This window comes from Pristiophorus japonicus, chromosome 11 (assembly GCF_044704955.1).
Source record: "Pristiophorus japonicus isolate sPriJap1 chromosome 11, sPriJap1.hap1, whole genome shotgun sequence".
Lineage (NCBI taxonomy): Eukaryota > Metazoa > Chordata > Chondrichthyes > Pristiophoridae > Pristiophorus > Pristiophorus japonicus.
Window position 1 is genome coordinate 192,783,023 of NC_091987.1, and position 17,022 is coordinate 192,800,044.

The window sequence follows — 17,022 nt, forward strand, 5'->3', positions numbered from 1 at the left end:
GATTTAGTTTTTGAAAGGACCACATCATCGATTCAGAAATATGCTGAGTTACATCCTTTTCATGGCTAGGTTCAGTGGTGAGGAAATATTAGTGTGAGCAACATAAAATTCCCTGTGGCCCTCCATCCATCCTCCAGCAAGGATCACTGCTGCGACGACATACAAAACCCACACATATTTTATGATTCATTTATAAGATATTGCTCAATAGCGGAACACAGACATCACAGGTCAATGTTCAGAGTGTTGGGTATTAGGGTATTTTAGATAATTATGCCGCATTAAATACATTTACTGGCCAGCTGTGAACGCTGCACATTCTGTTCCACAGCATTTTAACTTAGACAGCAGACAGTTAAGACACTCAGGCAGATGTTAAATGAAATTATTTAAATTTGCCACTTCGACAGCCTATGCTGATAGATACGAGGATAGAGTTTCTACTTTGGGCGCAATTGCAAATAGCGCCCTTTTTGAAAAGTGTTTTTTTTTCCCCCCTAGTTTTCGTTCAAACTCATTTACATATCGGGGAATGCAAAATCTGCCAGATCCTGAGCAATCGGGCAGCATTTTATAACGTAATTAAAAAAAAAAAATTTGCTTCATATACAGGTTGAACGTCCCTTATCCAGAACCCACGGGACCTGATCTGTTCTGGATAGGGGATTTTTCCGGACGAGGGGTGGTCACTTTAAATTGGATGGTACAGGTACTGAGCAAGGGGATATCGGGGCTGGCTGGCTTGGAGCTGGGAGTGCGGCAGAGAGATCATGGAATGGAGGTGGGGTGGGGGTGGGGGGGGAGGAGGTTGGTCAGGCCAGCATGGCAGGACTTCAATTTGTTCATGTTGGAGTTCTGCGCATGCGCCACCCGATGGCCGGGAATGGTTCTGGAGAAGGGATGGTTCTGGATAAGGGAGGTTTCACCTGTATTTAAAAGTGGTAATTTGTTGAAGTGTGACTAAAATGGCTGAAAATAGGTTTAATCACAAAAAATAAGCATTTTGTAATCAGTGTCAATGAACCACTGCTGAGTAACATGATTTTAAATTACTGAAATTCATTTTTAAAATTATATAAAACTATTTTCTAGTTATATTGGGGTACATTCGTCAGTTACTTACCAAATCAAAACAAAAATTACTTTAAAAGCTTTTAAAACTTAGGTTTTAGTGGGCCCGCAGCCAAAAGTAACAGCTTAATTTTGAAAGCCTCCCTGAAGGCCTGCAAACGAGAGCAATTAGCGGAAATTCACCCTGGGGCCGTGGCTAATTGTGTGGCCGGCACCTGCTGCCAGCGCGGTGTTTTTAAAACTAGCGCAAAAGATCGCGGAAACTCAGGTTGCACCGAATGCAAATTGCGCTTAAAATTCCGTCATCTTTTGCGCTGGCTATGTCGATTTTGGTCGAATTGTGTTGCAAAACCAGCGCAATCGAGCAGAAGCAGGCCATGATGTTTTGGACTGATGGCAATATAAGGCAGAAATGACAAGTACAAAGGGAACTGTTCTTCATTTTGTTCATCCAATAAGATATTGCTTGTCATCCACTTCAGGAAAAAGACGTGGTGGCACTTTCCTTGAAGAAGCTTAGTTTTCTAGAGGTCAGGTGACCTTTCTGTCCGTGAGTCTTTCACTAATACGACGTTATTATGAGGCTGACTAACTCTTCTTCCTTCATCAACATCAGCGCCTCTCCATCACCAGTAGTGTCCCGGATACCTTCACTGAGAAAATTGCTTTCTTCTCCTGTTCTTTTTTGACTGGTTGCCCACTGCTTTTATGGTATTCCTGATGTTGAGTACATCCTTTTACATTTTTATTGTATCATATGCTCTATTTACAGCACTTCAAAGGCCTTTCTTAATGGCCCGTGAATTGCGGCCTCTCCGGGTGCGTACGATGTGCGCATGCACCCAAAGAGGCCTCGCAAATGCCGGTTCTCGGCGTTCGATGTGCATGTGCCAAGAACCGGCTTTTGCGATCGCACACATCCCCGGGAGAAGGACATTCGCAAGCGGAGATTTGGGCTATTTGCCCAACTCTTACCCAGTGAAAGTCCTTCAAACTCTTATTTAGCCTACTTTTACCAGTGTAAGAGTTTTAAAACATAGAAAAAATAAATGTTATTACTTATTTTTATATTAAAAACCCTGCCTATGAAAGTAGGTTTATTTTGAACACTATTAAAACATTTTTTTTAATTCACAAAAATAAATTTTTCTTTAAAACAATTTAATGCAATTCCTATTAATTTTAAAAAAGTGAAATCTTTTTATTTATTTGGGTGTTTTATTTGATTTTAGGGGTATTCTCATTGAATGATTGATTTTAGGGGTATTCTCATTGAATATGATTGATTTTAGGGATGCAAATACTACATTTTGATTGGTGGTCCAGGCCCATGTGATCCCAGAATACGCATACGCTCCTGGAAGACATAGGCCTGTATACTGGACTGCGCAACTAGGCCTCGGAGAGCAAGTCTACGTTCCTCTGGGACCACCAGGTATTTTAGTTGGAGGGAAGCATCCGACCACAATTTTTGGGCCAATATTTTGGTGGCAGTTTCAGAGGAGCGGAGTTATAGCAATTTCACAGCTCTCCTCCATTCACGATTCCACTTAACACCGTCCCCCATCAGATCCTGGGCAGGAGCAGTGCCAACAAATTCAGCAAGAGCTCTTAAAAGTCCCTTGATAAAAGTGACTCTCTGCTGCTGCCCAGAACAAGTTTGTATTACTAATGGCAATCGATGGTGAGAAAATGGGGCGTTCACCATTGGCTACAGTTTTAAAATGCTTGACACCAAAAACTGAGTTCAATCTATGTGTTGAGTTTATTTTCTCTTTCAGCACAAATCATCGTCGGGATCTTTTTTTAAAAAACTCTTCCTACCATTGTTGTCAGTTGTTGCTGTTAAATATGAATTTATTTCTGTTTTTCAGTTGTGGTTTTGTGTTGCAACATTACTCATGATCTCTCTGTGAGGGACCATCTTGATAAAAAAGGACAGTTTGAACAGCCTTACAAAGATAATGTGACAAAAACAGAGCATTGTTGTTTATCTTGGATTATTATTGGATTATTTCATGATGATTCCAATGCACAGAGTTAAAATTAAATGCAGTTGGTTGAGTCACTTAGCTGCAGGGAGCATACATTATGGTGAGGAGGTGCGTGGAGAGGCGGGAGTTCCGGGGTTGGCGAGAGGCCTATAAAGGCCAGTGAGACCGGGAGCAGCGTCGGAGGTGCGTGGAGAGGCGGGAGTTCCGGGGTCGGCAAGAGGCCTATAAAGGCCAGTGAGACCGAGAGCAGCGTCGGAGGTGCGTGGAGAGGCGGGAGTTCCGGGGTCGGCGAGAGGCCTATAAAGGCCAGTGAGACCGGGAGCAGCGTCGAGGAGGTGCGTGGAGAGGCGGGAGTTCCGGGGTCGGCGAGAGGCCTATAAAGGGCAGTGAGACCAGGAACAGCGCGAGTTCGGCGAGAGGCGTACTTGTGCAGCTACAGGGAGAAGGCAAAAAAGAAGTAGAAAGAAACAGAAAGGTGACGTCACAGCCAAGTGGGTAAGTGATTGGCTGGTGATTGGTGATTAGTTTTTCTTTTTTCTCCTATAACAGTGAGTAAACTTTAGCATTGTTGTTGCCAATTTAAGTTAATCTAAGGGTTAAGTCATGACAGGAGAGCTCGTTCACGTGATATGCTCCTCCTGTACCATGTGGGAACTGAGGGACACTTCCGGTGTCCCTGACAATTACGTGTGCGGGAAGTGTATCCGCCTCCAGCTCCTGATGGACCGTGTTGCGGAATTGGAGCTGAGGGTGGATTCACTCTGGAGCATCCACGATGCTGAGAACGACGTGAGTAGCACGTGTAGCGAGTTGGTCTTACCGCAGGAGAAGGGTCCACAGCTAGCTAGGGAATGGAAGACCAGCAGGAAGAGCAGTGCAAGGAAGGTAGTGCAGGGGTCCCCTGGGGTCATCCCCCTACAAAACAGATATACTCCTTTGAGTACTGTTGGGGGGGATGACTCATCAGGGGAGGGCAGCAGCAGCCAAGTTCATGGCACCGTGGCTGGCTCTGTTGCACAGGAGGGCAGGAAAAAGAGTGGGAGAGCGATAGTGATAGGGAATTCAATTGTGAGGGGAATAGATAGGCATTTCTGCGGCCGCAACCGAGACTCCAAGATGGTATGTTGCCTCCCTGGTGCAAGGGTCAAGGATGTCTCGGAGCGGGTGCAGGACATTCTAAAAAGGGAGGGAGAACAGCCAGTTGTCGTGGTGCACATTGGTACCAACGACATAGGTAAAAAAAAAAGGGATGAGGTCCTACAAAACGAATTTAAGGAGCTAGGAGCTAAATTAAAAAGTAGGACCTCAAAAGTAGTAATCTCGGGATTGCTACCAGTGCCACGTGCTAGTCAGAGTAGGAATCGCAGGATAGCGCAGATGAATACGTGGCTTGAGCAGTGGTGCAGTAGGGAGGGATTGGAACCAGTTCTGGGGGAGGTGGGACCAGTACAAACCGGACGGTCTGCACCTGGGCAGGACCGGAACCAATGTCCTCGGGGGAGTGTTTGCGAGTGCTGTTGGGGAGGAGTTAAACTAATATGGCAGGGGGATGGGAACCAATGCAGGGAGATGGAGGGAAACAAAAAGGAGACAAAAGCAAAAGACAGAAAGGAGATGAGGAAAAGTGGAGGGCAGAGAAACCCAAGGCAAAGAACAAAAAGGGCCACTGTACAGCAAAATTCTAAAAGGACAAAGGGTGTTAAAAAAACAAGCCTGAAGGCTTTGTGTCTTAATGCAAGGAATATCCGTAATAAGGTGGATGAATTAACTGCAAATAGATGTTAACAAATATGATGTGATCGGGATTACGGAGACGTGGCTCCAGGATGATCAGGGCTGGGAACTCAACATCCAGGGGTATTCAACATTCAGGAAGGATAGAATAAAAGGAAAAGGAGGTGGGGTAGCATTGCTGGTTAAAGAGGAGATTAATGCAATAGTTAGGAAGGACATTAGCTTGGATGATGTGGAATCTATATGGGTAGAGCTGCAGAACACCAAAGGGCAAAAAACATTAGTGGGAGTTGTGTACAGACCTCCAAACAGTAGTAGTGATGTTGGGGAGGGCATCAAACAGGAAATTAGGGGTGCATGCAATAAAGGTGCAGCAGTTATAATGGGTGACTTTAATATGCACATAGATTGGGCTAGCCAAACTGGAAGCAATACGGTGGAGGAGGATTTCCTGGAGTGCATAAGGGATGGTTTTCTAGACCAATATGTCGAGGAACCAACTAGGGGGGAGGCCATCTTAGACTGGGTGTTGTGTAATGAGAGAGGATTAATTAGCAATCTCGTTGTGCGAGGCCCCTTGGGGAAGAATGACCATAATATGGTGGAATTCTGCATTCGGATGGAGAATGAAACAGTTAATTCAGAGACCATGGTCCAGAACTTAAAGAAGGGTAACTTTGAAGGTATGAGGCGTGAATTGGCTAGGATAGATTGGCGAATGATATTTAAGGGGTTGACTGTGGATGGGCAATGGCAGACATTTAGAGACTGCATGGATGAAATACAACAATTGTACATTCCTGTCTGGTGTAAAAATAAAAAAGGGAAGGTGGCTCAACCGTGGCTATCAAGGGAAATCAGGGATAGTATTAAAGCCAAGGAAGTGGCATACAAATTGGCCAGAAATAGCAGCGAACCCGGGGACGGAGAAATTTAGAACTCAGCAGAGGAGGACAAAGGGTTTGATTAGGGCAGGGAAAATGGAGTACGAGAAGAAGCTTGCAGGGAACATTAAGACGGATTGCAAAAGTTTCTATAGATATATAAAGAGAAAAAGGTTAGTAAAGACAAACGTAGGTCCCCTGCAGTCAGAATCAGGGGCAGTCATAACTGGGAACAAAGAAATGGCAGACCAATTGAACAAGTACTTTTGTTCAGTATTCACTAAGGAGGACACAAACAACCTTCCAGATATAAAAGGGGTCAGAGGGTCGAGTAAGGAGGAGGAACTGAGGGAAATCCGTATTAGTCGGGAAATTGTGTTGGGGAAATTGATGGGATTGAAGGCCGATAAATCCCCAGGGCCTGATAGACTGCATCCCAGAGTACGTAAGGAGGTGGCCTTGGAAATAGCGGTTGCATTGACAGTCATTTTCCAACATTCCATTGACTCTGGATCAGTTCCTATCGAGTGGAGGGTAGCCAATGTAACCCCACTTTTTAAAAAAAGGAGGGAGGGAGAGAGAAAACAGGGAATTATAGACCGGTCAGCCTGACCTCAGTAGTGGGTAAAATGATGGAATCAATTATTAAGGATGTCATAGCAGCGCATTTGGAAAGAGGTGACATGATAGGTCCAAGTCAGCATGGATTTGTGAAAGGGAAATCATGCTTGACAAATCTTCTGGAATTTTTTGAGGATGTTTCCAGTAGAGTGGACAAGGGAGAAGCAGTTGATGTGGTATATTTGGACTTTCAGAAGGCTTTCGACAAGGTCCCACAAAAGAGATTAATGTGAAAAGTTAAAGCACATGGGATTGGGGGTAGTGTGCTGACATGGATTGAGAACTGGTTGTCAGACAGGAAGCAAAGAGTAGGAGTAAATGGGCACTTTTCAGAATTGCAGGCAGTGACTAGTGGGGTACCGCAAGGTTCTGTGCTGGGGCCTCAGCTGTTTACACTGTACATTAATGATTTAGACGAGGGGATTAAATGTAGTATCACCAAATTTGCGGATGATACTAAGTTGGGTGGCAGTGTGAGCTGCGAGGAGGATGCTATGAGGCTGCAGAGTGACTTGAATAGGTTAGGTGAGTGGGCAAATGCATGGCAGATGAAGTATAATGTGGATAAATGTGAGGTTATCCACTTTGGTGGTAAAAACAGAGAGACAGACTATTATCTGAATGGTGACAGATTAGGAAAAGGAGAGGTGCAACGAGACCTGGGTGTCATGGTACATCAGTCATTGAAGGTTGGCATGTAGGTACAGCAGGCGGTTAAGAAAGCCAATGTCATTTTGGCCTTCATAGCGAGGGGATTTGAGTACAGGGCAGGGAGGTGTTGCTACAGTTGTATAGGGCCTTGGTAAGGCCACACCTGGAGTATTGTGTGCAGTTTTGATCTCCTAACTTGAGGAAGGACATTCTTGCTATTGAGGGAGTGCAGCGAAGGTTCACCAGACTGATTCCCGGAATGGCGGGACTGACCTATCAAGAAAGACTGTATCAACTGGGCTTGTATTCACTGGAGTTCAGAAGAATGAGAGGGGACCTCATAGAAACGTTTAAAATTCTGACGGGTTTAGACAGGTTAGATGCAGGAAGAATGTTCCCAATGTTGGGGAAGTCCAGAACCAGGGGTCACAGTCTAAGGATAAGGGGTAAGCCATTTAGGACCGAGATGAGGAGAAACTTCTTCACCCAGAGAGTGGTCAACCTGTAGAATTCTCTACCACAGAAAGTTGTTGAGGCCAATTCACTAAATATATTCAAAAGGGAGTTAGATGAAGTCCTTACTACTAGGGGGATCAAGGTGTATGACGAGAAAGCAGGAAGGGGGTACTGAAGTTGCATATTCAGCCATGAACTCATTGATTGGCGGTGCAGGCTAGAAGGGCCGAATGGCCTACTCCTGCACCTATTTTTCTATGTTTCTATGTTTCTATGTATGCTGAAAGCATTAATATGCATCTGTAGATTGTTCCTATGGAATAAGAGGTTTAATATGCTAGTGTCTGATGAGCGCAGGACTATTAGTGTCATTCTGTCCAATAGTGTCCATGATAGTGTACAGACAAATATGAATGTCATACAATTTAGGTCTTTGGCTTCAAAGGATGACAGAGATTTCCTTGACCAACAAACATCCTTGGTAATAGCCAGACTGTGAATGGCCCACCACCGAATATAATCATCAGAAATCTAGCCTTTTCATAGTCTTTGTTCTGGTCTATGTCTCAGTCTATCTTGGAGAAATGCAAGTGAAGGGGACATGATCAGATCACAAGGGGGTTACATCCTATAAAATTGCAGGCAGATGCCTAAACGCAAGAGACTTGAACCACTTACTGGAGTAACCAGTACCACTGCACCCTGAAGAATATCTAAGGCAGACCCAAAACTTGTTATACCAATCTTGAGCCCGAACATCAGGGGCTCATCTTTTGTTTTAAAATGAGTTGCAATTACGCTATTCGAGATTGATCTAATTCCATTCTGCTTGATTCACAGGTGATCACTTATTCATTGGGTTCAGTGTATGAGAATATAAGTACAAAACAGAGAGGAAGAATCTCCTTTGCAGCAGATTACCTGATGGGAGATGCTTCCATTAAAATATCCTCCCTGCGGTCAACAGATTCTGGGCTGTACACATGCAAAGTGAAAAATGCAGGCGTGTATGACTGGGAGACTATTAATCTTATAGTTCTGGGTAAGCATCTGGAAAAAGATTAATTTTAATATTGAGTTGTTCTGTAAAGTAATTAAACCTTTTTATGGGCTCAGCATTGAAAAGATGTAATAATAATGACAAATATCTGGCAAACATTCTTAATCAATGTGTTTTTATCTGGTTTATGGTAGTCCAGTCAGCTGTATTGAATTAATTCACTTTTCAAAATATTTTTGAGCATGTGCCTATAATAAAAGATCTTACACCCAAAACCCATTCCTGTCCTTGAAACCTAATTTCCTGTTGTCATGCTTTTGTCACAGTTTTGCATCAACTTTTCACATTCTAAACTCCAACATTGACCTATATAATGAAACCCACTTAATGTCAACTTGCCACACTGTTATTACACTCTCCCACCAATGGCAACACTGTAGTGTCTCAATATTGAGTCTTTCCAGTTCCTCAGCCTGTACTACAGAGAAGATCCTATGCTCCACTCAACTCTACTGCTCTTTCCCAAATTGCCACAAGGTTTGATACTTAAGTAGAAAGAATAATATATCATAGATGTTAAGTTCAGAATAACTTCACAAGACTGTGTTGTCAGCTCAAACCATTGTGACCGTGGTCTCTTTAATGTAACTCCAAAGTGAGGAAGCAGCATGGTGGATTGCCTTTTATACCTGCTTGCCCAGGGTGCACAGGTGACCCTTAGGTCTCCCACAGGTGTGCCCCCTGGTAGCAAGTCTTACTCATTGGTGAGGTTAGCAAACATAACAATAGGTGTTAAAATAAAGGCAGAATATATGACTTTAAAATGGGCACTGAATTGTTTGTCTGTGTCGTGGTCCAATTATCCCCATCCTCTAACTTCACTTCACCCAAAGACTACACTTGGTCTCAGATCTTGTGTGCAATGCCACTGGAGTTTGACTATCTTGTGCACTTCCTGTAATACTTTCCCTGTCTCATTTTGTTGCTAACATCCCTGTTGTTCTAAAACACAGTATTCTCTTGTTCACCATGAACAGTGCTTTTGGAGATCTGCTATTTTTAATTTGAATTAACGTCAGAGTCATGCTCATGTATCATCAAACGTTACTTATTGTTAGAAGTGTACCACTGAATAATCCTTGGGCACTGACAGAACATATTATGGGTGACAGGCATCTGTACACATACTGTCGGTGACTACTTATTAAAAATTACTGGATCAGGGGAACATTTTACGTTCTAGACATAAGTTCATAAGAACACAAAAAATAGTCGCAGGAGTAGGCCATATGGCCCCTCAAGCCTGTTCTGACATTCAATAAGATCACAGCTGATCTTCTACATCAATTCTACTTTCTCACCCGATCCCTATATTCAATCTAGCGATCTCAGTCTTGAATTTACTCAATGACTGAGCATCCACAACCCCCTGGGGTAGAGAATACTTAAGAAAGTATCTTTGAATTAGATTGGGTGGTTTCCCATGGTAGGTCAGAGGATGTCCTTTCCTGTAGATAATCACAGCGATATTTTAAGCAAAAGTCCTGGAAATAATTCAAAAGCCTGAGAAGCAGCTCCAGTGGCAATGAGCTCCACGCAAGTCATGGTTCGGCCCCACTTCCGGCGTCCTCGCATGTCGCACTGCGCATGCATTGAACACGCATGCACAAAAAGGGGGCGGAGTCCAGGGTGCGCATGTGCAGGAGGACACACAAAAAACTGTTATAAAACAGCGGAGTGATTATTTACAAGGACAGGAACATTAAACTATGTAAGGAACACGGTAGCTATGTGTAAACTAACTTTCTTTGTGTAAGGCCACGAGCTGAAACTGCTGTGCCTTTCTTGGGTCAGTTGTAGGTCAGACAGGATTTCATTTTTCTGTGTGTGAGACAGAGGAAATGTGAAGGGCACAGACATATGTTAGATGTGGATTTATAGATTTTGTTTATATATGTCATCGTGTTATATTAACAACCATCATTTTATCCCATTATTACTAAACGTTTTTCAGATGAAACATTAAACCAAAGCCCCGTCTGCTCTCTCAGGTGGACGTAAAAGATCCTATGGCACTATTCGAAGAAGAGCAGGGGAGTTCTCCCCAGTGTTCTGGCCAATATTTATCCCTCAGCCAACATCACTAAAAACAGATTATCTGGGGGGGTTATTATCACATTGCTGTTTGTGGGATCTTGCTGTGTATAAATTGGTTGCCGCTTTTCCACATTTACGCCAGTGCCTATAGTTCAAAAATAAAAAGTAATTAATTGGCTATAAAGAGCTTTGCAACGCCTGAGCTATGTAAATACAAGTTCTTCCCTTCTTTAAATATATTAGAAGCCGATTTTCCTCAACTATGGAGGAAACATGCCAAAAATCAAAGTCACAACTTCAAGACAGAGAGACTGCAACTCTGAGTTCACCTACAGGTCAAGTCACAGATTTGATTTATTTAAAAACTGATTGAAAGTGGAGTGGTGGCAGTCTCTGGTTGTGCAGAGATTTGTTTGCACAAATAAACAGTACATTTACCTGGAGTGCCACCTGCTGTACAATCAGAAGAACTACATGGAATAATTAATCGCAAAAAAAAATTCCAATCTTCTCCTCTTCTGCTCTGTGGCGTGAGACTTCACTGATGAGAGACTAAAGAAACTGGGGCTCTTTTTATTAGAACAAAGAAGGTTAAGAGGTTCAAGAGGTATTCAAAAATTATAAGACGTTTTGATAAGGTTGGACAGTCAGGAAGAACTAATTCCTATTGGTGAGTCAGTAAGCAGAGAACATTAATTTGAGCTAATCACCCAAAGAACAAAGGGAGAGGTTCGGAGAATTTCCTTTATGCAGGGGGTTGTTAGGAGATAGAGGGGGAGAAATTGGGGTCAAACGACTTTTCGCCCAGGTATGGCGCTGCTAACAACTCCCACTAAATTCCACAGGAGTTTAGCGGCGACGGTAACCGGTAGTGCCCCGCGCCGCTGATGATGTCATCACCGTATGCAGCAACCCGTTCTTGCCCTGTAAAAAAATGTTGTATTGCCCCCTGAAAGCTGCGCCGGGCGATGCCAGGTGACAGCTTCAGGGGGCGCGTCCATGGCAGCCAGGCACGCGTGGGGCGCTAGTTCAAGGGGAGGTGACGTGCGTGTGAATAAATAAATCGGCCGAATTACTTGTTGCCTCCTTGAACACTGGGTCCGTGCCACGATTTGAAGGCCCGGTACTCCATTTGAGTGCTGGGCTGATGGCATGGCACCCCGTTCCCCAGTGGTCCAGGTAGGGCCCCACAGAGTTTGCAGCTTGGTCCTCCCCTTTAATGAAGGGGAGAGCCCTTTCTATGCAGCAGTGCTACGTGGTCCAGTGCATAACGCTGCGCCCCGCTTACTTTGCTCCCGCCCCATTAGCATCCCAGAGAGGAAGTGGAGCGCGTTCTTTTGTGCTCCACTTCCTCTCGGGGCGGTAACCCCAATTTCGTGAGCGGCACAGGAAGTTGCAGATGTTACCGCCCCCAAACGGGACGCTACGCAATTTCCCGGTTAGAATGTTTTACCAGAAACGGTGCTAGAAGCAGAATCCATAATAGCTTTTATAATAGAAGTGAATAAAATATTTTTGAAAGAACCTAATTAAAAGGGTAGGAGGTTGATTAATATGTACCTAGCATTGATCTCACAGTATTCTGTTTGGTGTATATGTGACTTATTGAATGAGGCGTTAAGGAATAGTGGTGTCGGAAGCCATTAAGCAGTGGCACATCCAGCTAAACAAATGAAACAAACTATTGTACTTTCAAATGCAGCTTCTTTATCATCAATGCTCTTTTGCTGTCAAATACCTCTTCTGCTCCTGTGGGAAACACAGCTTGTACCTGCTTGGAAGACACATATGATTTACAAATAAGAGTTTATTGACAGTTGCACGAACCATGCAGTACACAGATATGCCTGTATGGTACTAATATATCTGAATTCCTGTCCTATACCTAACATGCATTATAACTAGCTATAATGGGGGGAATTAATAATGCCTGTTGTAAAATGCAGTATACTGATTAAAATGTGTGACCTCAATCAAAATATCTCTGTTCTACTTCAGTCAGACCTTCTAAACCCAAGTGCTGGACCCAAGGGCAGTTACTGCAAGGAAATGATATCAAACTTCAGTGTAAATCAGAGAAAGGCACCGACCCCATCCTGTATAAGTGGGAACATCTTTTGGATTCAAAAGGACACCAAGCCAAATTTCAACCCAGTTCACGCATAGGTTGGTGAATAAAATTTTACAGTAGACTTGTGTTCCATACCCACAGAGGCTATGTTTTCCAAATCAGGGTGCCATGCTTAGACTCATTTCTGTATAGAAAAAAGGATTTCAAATCAGATTTATATGGCTTAAGAAAATATTGAAATATTCAACAGGTCAGCCAGCATTTGTTGTGAGATCAGGCCAACATCCCCAGCATCGAAACACTGACCACTTGACCAGCTCCATTGGGCAGGCCACATTGTCCGCATGCCCGACACGAGATTCCCAAAGCAAGCGCTCTATTCGGAACTCCTACATGGCAGGCGAGCCCAAGGTGGGCAGAGGAAACATTTCAAGGACTCCCTCAAAGCCTCCTTGATAAAGTGCAACATCCCCATCAGCACCTGGGAATCCCTGGCCAAAGACCGCCCTAAGTGGAGGAAGAGCATCCGGGAGAGCGCTGAGCACCTCGAGTCTTGTAGCCGAGAGCATGCGGAGGACAAGCGCAGGCAGCGGAAAGAGCGTGCGGCAAACCAGACTCCCCACCCACCCTTTCCTTCAACGACTGTCTGTCCCACCTGTGACAGAGACTGTAATTCCCGAATCACCTGAGAACTCACTCGTGGAGTGGAAGCAGGTCTTCCTTGATTTCGCGGGACTGCCTATGATGATGATGATGATAATGTTTCAGGTGTGGACCATTCGTCAGAGGTGGAAGATATGACAGATGAACGGCATTTAAAAAAAAAAACTGCCCATCTGTGACATCTTCCAATTCTCAGGTGAAATGTTAACTCATCATCTGTTTTCTCCACAAGTACTGGCTGATCAGCCACGTTTTGGTTGCCAGCATTTTCTTTTTGTTTTGATTTTGATTTCCAGCACCCGCAGCTTTTTGTGTTTTGTTTAATGAAAAATGTATGTGAGCAGTAGGCCAGTCGCTCACATGCCCAGTTATGTTACAGCACTGCAGTGAGGATGCTCTCTCTCTGCAGTTATGTTCCCTTAATTGTCCACAATTTCACTGTTTTTAAATGTTACCTTGTGGAGGATGGCATTAGAATTTTAAAATAACACAAAATTAGAATTCTCTGCATTGAAACTAGAGACATAGCTTACCTGTTGAGTAGTGATATTTGGCATAATGGGCACCCTAGCACCTGGGAACAGCACAAACAATATTGTTCAGAGCCAAGCATGTATTTTCCCCCTCCTTGGACTACTCCATAGACAAAGTCCAATGTCCTATATATATTGCCAGACAGCCAAAGACTGCTGAGTACAAGATCCAACCTAGATTTGGGGGGGGGGGGGGGAGGAAGGGGGGGGTTATACCCTCCATTCCCCTCGTGGTGAGTTCCTGTACTCTGCTTTGCCTTCAAGAGAGGCACAGCGTGAAGGCTAAGTGCTTTCCAACAGAGAGAGATGGAAACTCAGAAGGAATCTCATATTGGGACACATTCAAGCACTTCCTAGTGTCCAGTTACTAAGTGTCACTTACCTAGACCTGAGAGAAGGTCGTCTGCTTGCCTTCTTGGTCAGAAAATGTAATGTACATAAAAGAAAGGAAGAAAAAAAACTCATTAAAAAAAGAGGTCTGGAGGGGAACATAGTTCAGTGAAAATACCTGATAACGTGAGAAAATACTCAAACTCATACAGCAAAAATATGATAGAAATTTTCAGAAGTTGCAAATTCTTCCTTCCTTCCTTCTCCCTTCCCTTCCTTTCCCTTCTCCCTTCACTTCTTTTCCCTTCTCCCTTCCCTCCTTCCTTCCCTTTCTTATTTGATAATCTTTGAATTTTTAGCTTTCCAAATGCCCCTTGCAGCATTGACCATGTAACTAAGCTAAACTTTCTTTTTAAGGTTCAATAACTCCAGAAAGACTGTTGCTGAGGAACTTGAGCCATGTGAACGCTGGACTATACCAATGCAGTGCCACGAATGAGGCAGGGCAAGAAAGCTGCATTGTTGATGTCACAATTATGCGTGAGTTATCTACCTGAATAAACAATATCAAAGAATTTGGGAATTGTACCCAAATGTGTGCAGCCAGCAATACAGCTACAATCAGGTTTATTCACAATGAAAAAAATATAACATACAAAAAATTTATCTTTTTAAGTTAATTCTATGGGACCAAAATTTGGTACCGCCCCGGCAGCGAAATTAGGGTTACCACCTCCAAGAGGAAGTGGAGCGAAATGTCGCGCTCTCCATTTCATCTTGGGGGCAGGACTGGGGTACTAACCGCGGGAATTTACCAGCGCTACACGGAGCGCTGCGTAACGCCGGCGGGAGCACAGAGCCCTCCCCTTACGTTAAAGGTGAGGGCACGTTGCTGACTCTGCATCGGGTAGAAGGGGTCACCACTTCACCACTGGGGAGTGAGTTGCCATGGCACCAGCCAGGCACAGAAGCGGAGTGCCGGGCTGCAACACCGTGGTATGCACCCCGCGAATTGGACAAGGCAAGGCCGCGACCGGTAAGTCGGCCATTGTAAAAAAAAAAAAAGTGCGCGCCGCACCTCCCCTTTAATTTTCGCCCTGTGAGCTGTGTGCGGTCCTGTTCATGACCCACGGGTCTGGCGCGATCATCACGGGTTGCAAGCAAATTTTTGCTTCGGGACGAAAATGGGTCGCTGCGCACAGTGATGATATCGTCATCGCGGCGCAGTGGCACGGGGTGCTATCGGCAGGTTTGCACCTCCCGCGGAATTCCATGGGAGGCAGTAGTGGCCCCGTGCCTCAGGGACGCTAAAGGGAGGCGCAAACAACACAAATTTCTCCCCCTATGTGTGTGGCCTGCTTAATTATGAGGGTCATAGGTCAAGTGTGACAGAGTGGGAAAATAGAAATTTTGAATTTACAATTATCATGTTCATCAATAATGAGCACAGAATAAAAATAAGTTGACTTTAAGAAATGCAAGAACTGAGAGGAAAACATATGCCATCAAAAAGTATTTTTTGCAAAGGTACAAGAATAGAGTGCCAAGATAACCCATATTTGCACTGAAAAGAAACTCATGCATACTTTCATTCAAATTAATTTAAGTGGACAAGGATGTCAATATTAATTTGCCCACTTTCTTTTATTTCCAGATGTGAGAGATCCTGGGATCATTGCTGGTGCTGTTATTGGAGTTATAGTTGGGTTACTGATAATCTTCCTTATCATCTGGTTCACACTGTACAGGAAGGAAAGTCATAATTATGAGGAAGAGGAAATACCAAATGAGATCAGGTAGAGTTGCAATCAGCAGCCTAAGATGCACAATCACGGTAGTTTGCACTGGTTTCAGGCCTTTTATCTCTTAGATTTTGGATATTAACACTGACCTTGTCGCTAATTACTGGTGAGGTATGACAGAGATCTGAGTCTGTGCAAATATTCATTGTCCCATCCCTGTGACTTGAGCCTAACCGCAGAAAAGCACCAGTTTCTGCATCAGTGCAGTGTTTATGTTTCAGATAATATTTATTCTTGTGGTTTCTGATCCTGTCATTGTGCCAAACAAACAAGAACCTGATGCTGCTGATGCTGGTGTGAGAAGCTACTTCTTAGAGGTTGTGCAATGCCTTTGTTTCACACCAGCTGCAGTACAACTAAGCCCATCTTATTTGTATGTTTTTTAAAACCTTTAACTTAGACTGTTATGTCAGCCTTTTTTAACACAGTGGGATTGTACAGGAGTTGTTAAGTACCACCCCATTTTTGAGCACAGATGTATGGAGCTCATGATCACTGCCAACCTAATAGTGGTGGAAGCAGGCCCTCTATCACCATACTGCCCAGTCACACCACTGCTTAAGCGCTTGTGGTATTGCTCCAATAAGTGCATCATAACAACTGCAGCAGTGTGATTTCCAAACTGGTGGCAGTTGATGCTGAATTAGAGGATATGTTAGATTTCAGTGCCAATGGCTTTTTATTTACCGTTTTTATCTAGAAGAGAAGACGAGATCATCACTTTTACCCAAGATTATTTTGAATCCAGTTCTCAGAGCTGAGAGAACAATGCCGTAACACATATCTCACGCACTCTGCTCACTCCTTGCACAAACCACTCCGGCTGTAGTATAAGTTTACGTCAGTAGCCATGTGGTTTGGAAGGCAAAAAATAAGCAGCCTGTCTGACCATGATCTCGGTTAGAAACTATTAGTTAGATATATTGAACAGTAACACCATAGTTATAGGTGTTATTATTGTCTTTGCAATATTGAAAAAAGCAAAGGCCTGTGCTGTAAACTGGACTGGAAGCATGTTTCCTGACTAAACCGGTTTCCTGACAGTGGGAGTGGGAGGAAGAGGCGAGAGAGCGAGGTGCCGATCAGAAGACTTGGAGCCCGGGGAGCGAGGTACC

At 43.9% G+C, this 17,022-nt stretch overlaps 1 protein-coding gene across 1 annotated transcript in view; it reads left to right on the forward strand.

Annotated features, from left to right (window-relative positions):
- The window catches only part of LOC139276415 (CXADR-like membrane protein), a 140,874-nt gene that overhangs the window by 120,142 nt on the left and 3,710 nt on the right, over positions 1–17,022 (forward strand). The window contains exons 3-6 of the mRNA XM_070894380.1: positions 8,252–8,453; positions 12,507–12,674; positions 14,523–14,645; positions 15,760–15,901. Of these exons, the coding sequence (XP_070750481.1) occupies positions 8,252–8,453; positions 12,507–12,674; positions 14,523–14,645; positions 15,760–15,901 (635 nt within the window). The remainder of the gene's footprint in view (positions 1–8,251; positions 8,454–12,506; positions 12,675–14,522; positions 14,646–15,759; positions 15,902–17,022) is intronic.